The sequence below is a fragment of the Haliotis rubra genome, unplaced genomic scaffold, assembly GCF_003918875.1.
Source record: "Haliotis rubra isolate DU_JTF1 unplaced genomic scaffold, ASM391887v1 Scf12, whole genome shotgun sequence".
Taxonomy (NCBI): Eukaryota; Metazoa; Mollusca; class Gastropoda; order Lepetellida; family Haliotidae; genus Haliotis; species Haliotis rubra.
The window spans coordinates 3,798,171-3,804,490 of record NW_025765114.1 but is presented as its reverse complement, the minus strand read 5'-3'; the positions used below and the strand labels follow the sequence as shown (position 1 = coordinate 3,804,490).

The window sequence follows — 6,320 nt, the reverse complement described above, 5'->3', positions numbered from 1 at the left end:
ATATGAAATAGGTCATGGCCTAATCTTCGCTTACCACGTCTGTAGTGGACTTTTTGGCAACAGAGGCAACGTGCAAATGGATGTTATGAAATAAGGCTCGTTGTTATATACATCTGAGTCATATCTAGATTTCGTGCGACCGCCCGAGACGGGTTAGATTTCAGACGGACGGTCTAGATTTACAGCTAGCCAGCCCGACGGTCTGGTAAAGAATTGAGATGTTATATACATCTGAGTCATATCTAGATTTACAGCTAGCCAGCCCGACGGTCTGGTAAAAAATTGAGATGTTATATACATCTGAGTCATATCTAGATTTACAGCTAGCCAGCCCGACGGTCTGGTAAAAAATTGAGATGTTATATACATCTGAGTCATATCTTGGTGTCTGGACTGGTTAAATCCATTTTGGACTCGTAACATTTAGAAGTTACCCGCCCTGATGTCTGGCTGGGGTTTTGGCTTATTTCATACACTGATTTCAGATATACAACGCCGATGGGAAACATTCGAGGCTGAAACCAGGCAAACCGGTGATTGAAAGCATGGGCATCTACCCACGCCCTCAGAGTATGATGAGTCAATCAGCTGTGAGCTTAATGGTAGTAAATCAAATAAGAAATAACAAACACATCCATGAAACACAAGAATTTAGATGACAAAATATAAAATTCGTCTATATACAACAGGAACTGGTAATGTCATATGATGATTCAGAGGAAAATCTGAAACAAGCGTTCACCTCGTTTAAAATATTTTATCAGCGAACCAACTCATGCTTCTCCAAATGTAATTGTCAGTATACATGTGAGACTCGTCTTCGTTTATAATTTAGAAAAGTTCTCACAAAGTTTGTTGCATTCGTGATTCACAAAGAAATTCCGGATTCCAAGCAACCCTTCATCCTTGTCCCCAAAATCCTCGTGTTCGTTTTCCTCCTCACCCCCCTCGCCCTCTTCTCCGCCCCTGCCGGCCACTGGGTTGGAGTGAACGGTCGGGCCACGTAAATAATACTCCTTGTCCATCTTCCTCCCCTTCAGTCCACATATGACATACTTACCACCACTGTGTTCCCATGAGTAATGAGAGAAAGCTTGTGTAATGTTCTTGTCTTCCTCGCTCAGGTTCTCGTTCTCAGAACACCCTGTTGAGTCACTGTAGTATTCGTTCTCATAACTGCTGAAGTAGGGTTCCAGAATGACGACCTCCCCAACCACAAGCTTCTTCTCGTGGTGACTGCAACATTTCATGCACAGCCCAACCGGCGACCATTCGTTGAACACGGTGGACATTTCGGCTCGGATGGGGACTGAGATGATGATCTTGTCCTTCTGCTTGACCACCACCTTGTTAAAGTCCTTGGCGACCTCCTGAGCCACCTGACCAATCCTTACATTGCACTCCCAGTGACGACGGCGTCCTACCTTGTGTTTCTTGGCCCTGATGCGACACAGGTCGTCGTGTTTGTAGCTGTATTTGCCTTCACGGGAGTAGCGACCGAGGTAGAAGGATTCGTGGGATGTTTCCGAATAGGGAAAGTGATCAAAGCTTGCGAAATAGTCGCATCCGTGTTCATCCTTGTCTTCCGAGGTGAGTGTTGTGTTAACAGAACCCATGGTATCTGTGAGGGAACAAGAACGGTGAGTCAATATTGCACAAATAAATCGGTAAGCTGTACGAGTTCTAGTCTGTCGTACAGACCCTGAAGCAAATATATCCAAGAAATCCCACGCAAGAAGAAAGTCCCAGGGCTCCTTTTCATTATATTTTTTTTACTATGAACTTTTTTCAGTAAAATATGTTCATTTCAGAGACTAGTTGTTAGTCTATACGAGTTCGTTTGGCAGATAAGGTAAATGTGCGACCGTCACTTTCTTCCTGGACAATTCTAACACAGGGTAAGCAGAACATACTTTGACTATTAGTATCATGACTGACATCATCTAGTAGTTAACTCTTATCCCACTCGCATCAACATAGTGTCAAAGTTTTAAGACACACACTAACTACAACGTCTAGAATAGAAATCTGCTCAAGATCCATTGGGCTGATGCGGCGTTGCTATCTAAAGTGTGTTTTCACACTTATAATTCGCTCTTTCTTCTGAAAGAGTTTTTAAGTTTTTGCTGAGTTAATGTTTGTAGATAAAGCAAGATATGAGGGACTGGGAGGCCAAATGGATGAAGGTATATTTAGAACAGTTATGTAAGAGTCAGTCAGGCCATGAATAAGGTTCAGTGTGAGATATCCTGGATAAGGTGCAGTGTGAGATATCCTGGATAAGGTGCAGCGTGACATATCCTGGATAAGGTGCAGTGTGAGATATCCTGGATAAGGCAGTGAGAGATATCCTGGATAAGGTTCAGTGTGAGATATCCTGGATAAGGTGCAGTGAGAGATATCCTGGATAAGGTTTAGTGTGAGATATCCTGGATAAGGAGCAGCGTGAGATATCCTGGATAAGGTGCAGTGTGAGATATTCTGGATAAGGTGCAGTGTGAGATATCCTGGATAAGGTGCAGTGAGAGATATCCTGGATAAGGTGCAGTGTGAGATATCCTGGATAAGGTGCAGTGAGAGATATCCTGGATAAGGTGCAGTGTGAGATATCCTGGATAAGGTTCAGTGTGAGATATCCTGGATAAGGTTCAGTGTGAGATATCCTGGATAAGGTTCAGTGTGAGATATCCTGGATAAGGTGCAGTGTGAGATATCCTGGATAAGGTGCAGTGTGAGATATCCTGGATAAGGTGCAGTGTGAGATATCTGGATAAGGTGCAGTGTGAGATATCCTGGATAAGGTGCAGTGAGAGATATCCTGGATAGGCTGCAGTGTGAGATATCCTGGATAAAGTGCAGTGTGAGATATCCTGGATCAGGTTCAGTGTGAGATATCCTGGATAAGGTTAAGTGTGAGATATCCTGCATAAGGTGCAGTGAGAGATATCCGGATTAAGGTTCAGTGTGAGATATCCTGGATAAGGTGCAGTGTGAGATATCCTGGATAAGATGCAGTGTGAGATATCCTGGATAAGGTTCAGTGTGAGATATCCTGGATAAGGTTAAGTATGAGATATCCTGCATAAGGTGCAGTGAGAGATATCCGGATTAAGGTTCAGTGTGAGATATCCTGGATAACGTGCAGTGTGAGATATCCTGGATAAGATGCAGTGTGAGATATCCTGGATAAGGTTCAGTGTGAGATATCCTGGATAAGGTGCAGTGTGAGATATCCTGGATAAAGTTCAGTGTGAGATATCCTGGATAAGGTTCAGTGTGAGATATCCTGGATAAGGTGCAGTGTGAGATATCCTGGATAAGGAGCAGTGAGATATATCCTGGATAAGGTGCAGTGTGAGATATCCTGGATAAGGTGCAGTGTGAGATATCCTGGATAAGGTGCAGTGTGAGATATCCTGGATAAGGTTCAGTGAGAGATATCCTGGATAAGGTGCAGTGTGAGATATCCTGGATAAAGTGCAGTGTGAGATATCCTGGATAAGGAGCAGCGTGAGATATCCTGGATAAGGTGCAGTGTGAGATATCCTGGATAAGGTGCAGTGGGAGATATCCTGGATAAGGTGAAGTTTGAAATATCCTGGATAAGGTGCAGTGTGAGATATCCTGGATAAGGTGCAGTGAGAGATATCCTGGATAAGGTTTAGTGTGAGATATCCTGGATAAGGTTTAGTGTGAGATATCCTGGATAAGGAGCAGCGTGAGATATCCTGGATAAGGTGCAGTGAGAGATATCCTGGATAAGGTGCAGTGAGAAATATCCTGGATAAGGTGCAGTGTGAGATATCCTGGATAAGGTTCAGTGTGAGATATCCTGGATAAGGTGCAGTGTGAGATATCCTGGATAAGGTGCAGTGTGAGATATCCTGGATAAAGTGCAGTGTGTGATATCCTGGATAAGGACTCAACTGGCTTTTCCGTGCCGCCTCAAATGTTATCGGGGTTTCTTATAGCAGAACGTCTGCCCTAAAATACAGAAGATGTATTATTTCAGCTAAAGGGTCATCTTATTCGTATTTATATTCGAGAGATTGCTTGGACGAAGTATCGATGTTAATTTATGTTGCGTTCGGCGCATTTGATTGATTAGTGATTTCAAGCTCAAGAGCTGAAAAAACATATGTTCCAAGAAGACGAGGGGCGGTGTAGTTCCTGGGGTCCACCGCCATGGTATTGCTGGAACATTGCTAAAAGCTGCGTAAAACTAAAACTCACTCACTCCAAGAAGTAAAGAGTGGAAGCTGTGACGTCATTTCCAAAAAGAAGCGAATGGGTCCAGGGTACTTATCATTATACAGAATGGAGATATGATATACTGGATCATCGAGTATGATATAGTAACACAATAGACATTGGAGTTACTTTTGACTGATAGGATATCTATGTCAAATGTGAAGGTCATGACACGTGAGGTCAGGTAAGCTTTATTCCAACAACATGAAACACCCAGTAAATATTGGACCAGGCAAACCAGAAACTGGCAAAGCTGCTCTCTGTCGGGGTAGAGTAGCACCTTCAGCGATGACCATTACATATAGTCGGCTTTTATGACAAGCCTAGGGCGGTGGGGTAGCCTAGTGGTTAAATCGGTCGCTCGTCAGGCTGAAGACCCGGGTTCGATTCCCCACATGGGTTAAATGTGTGAAGCCCATTTCTGATGTCCCCCCACAGTGGTATTGCTGGAATATTGATAAAAGCAGTGTAAATCTAAACTCACTCACTTATAACAAGCGTGGGAATCTGGTGATGTGTTCAGACCCAGACTCCCTAGGGGGAGATTAACAACTGACCAGCCTCGGTTCAGTGACCCGTCAATACATCCACAGAGAAGTCCCGTCTATACAGGTGATTAGTTGACACGGGGGGTAAAGCAACGAGCTGTGCTGTGCGTGAATAGAGTTGGAATGTGTCCAACTGAAAGGATGTAACTCTTCAGCAAGTGCTGAATTACACTGGCCAGTGAGTGAGTGAGTTAAGTTTTATGCCGCTTTTAGCAATATTCCAGCTATATCACAGCGGGGGGACACCAGAAAAGGGCTTCACACATTGTATGTGGGGAATCGAGCCCGGGTCTTCGGCGTAATGAGCGAACGCTTTAACCACTAGACTACCCCACCGCCCCTGTTCCGAAGATGGAGAATGATATAACGTATATATATCCCGATGATTGTATTATCGGTGGTACACGTCATAGCACCCATACTGCTCGTGCACACACTTGGCCGGACTCGAGATAGAGCGTGACAACAACTTCACAAGTGATTTGTTACAAGGGCGGTCTGAGAGGGGTATTTCAAGTACTAATGTACTGAAGGTACTGACTCAATAACCACCCCCCAACACTTGTCATATTTTGCTCGTCCCTTTCCCTTCAACATAATTGTCATCATCCACCCCAAATATGTGTATTCTTTATACCGACCCCCTCCTTCCGCCTCGAGACTACAAATTACTTGGGTGACCACCCCATGATACACCCGTCACCCTTCGCCCTCCCTACTTCCTATAACGTCAACCCCCTCTGTTGTAAAGGACAGAATATTACGGACAAAAAAACACTGTAACAGGTAAATATGTGACTGCATGGCGCATGCGTTGAGGCATTGCTGTGAACGATAATGACTCATGGTGCAGCTAACAATTATGTGATTGTGCCGGCCATTGGACAAAACTGTTTCCTTACCTGTCAAGGGTTAATCCGTCTTGCTTGTCTCCTCGTCGAGTAGAACAGTGTCTATCTTCTGTGCCACCTGTACAAATCACTGTTGTATGGTACAATATACATGTTAACTTCCAGTGTTTCAGATCATCCCAAGCTAGAACAACGAAGAAAGGTATAGGTAAAGTTATAACTCGAACAAATCTGCAATACATTAGAACCATCGTGATTGTTTTAATGACGCCTAAGGGACGTAACTGCTGCCGTGAAGTATGATTCTTAGAGACGCATGAACGAGCTTGGGTATTTACAATGGACAAAACTCCACCGAAACGACAATGTGACCTCGTATTCGCAGTCGGTGAAACGTAAATACAAGCAGCGGGACAATGAATGCAAGCCTGTTCTTCGTGGAAGTTTGTCGCGTCTTTCCTCGGGAATGTGTTTGACTCGACCTTGTTCCCCTTACTTACACCTGTTTCTTGTAACTACTTGTGTATTCCTTGAAAGAGGAGATACGTACTGTGCGTGTGCATATCTTTTGATGAACATTGTGTAGCCGAGGTCGCCTGGGAATTTCGGCAGTACAAGACATAACAATGGTGATGATGTTATGAGTTTATTATGAGGCTGTTGCTGAGGT

General features: G+C 44.0%; 1 protein-coding gene across 1 annotated transcript; it reads right to left on the bottom strand.

The window, feature by feature from the left end:
* Window positions 1-637: 637 nt before the first annotated feature.
* Window positions 638-5,889, bottom strand: LOC124262824. The gene is made up of 2 exons (XM_046697394.1): window positions 5,702-5,889; window positions 638-1,621 (listed from the first exon to the last, which is right to left on the bottom strand). Exon 2 carries the CDS (start codon window positions 1,614-1,616, stop codon window positions 825-827), a length of 792 nt encoding a protein of 263 aa, XP_046553350.1. The 5' UTR covers window positions 1,617-1,621; window positions 5,702-5,889; the 3' UTR covers window positions 638-824.
* Window positions 5,890-6,320: the final 431 nt, after the last annotated feature.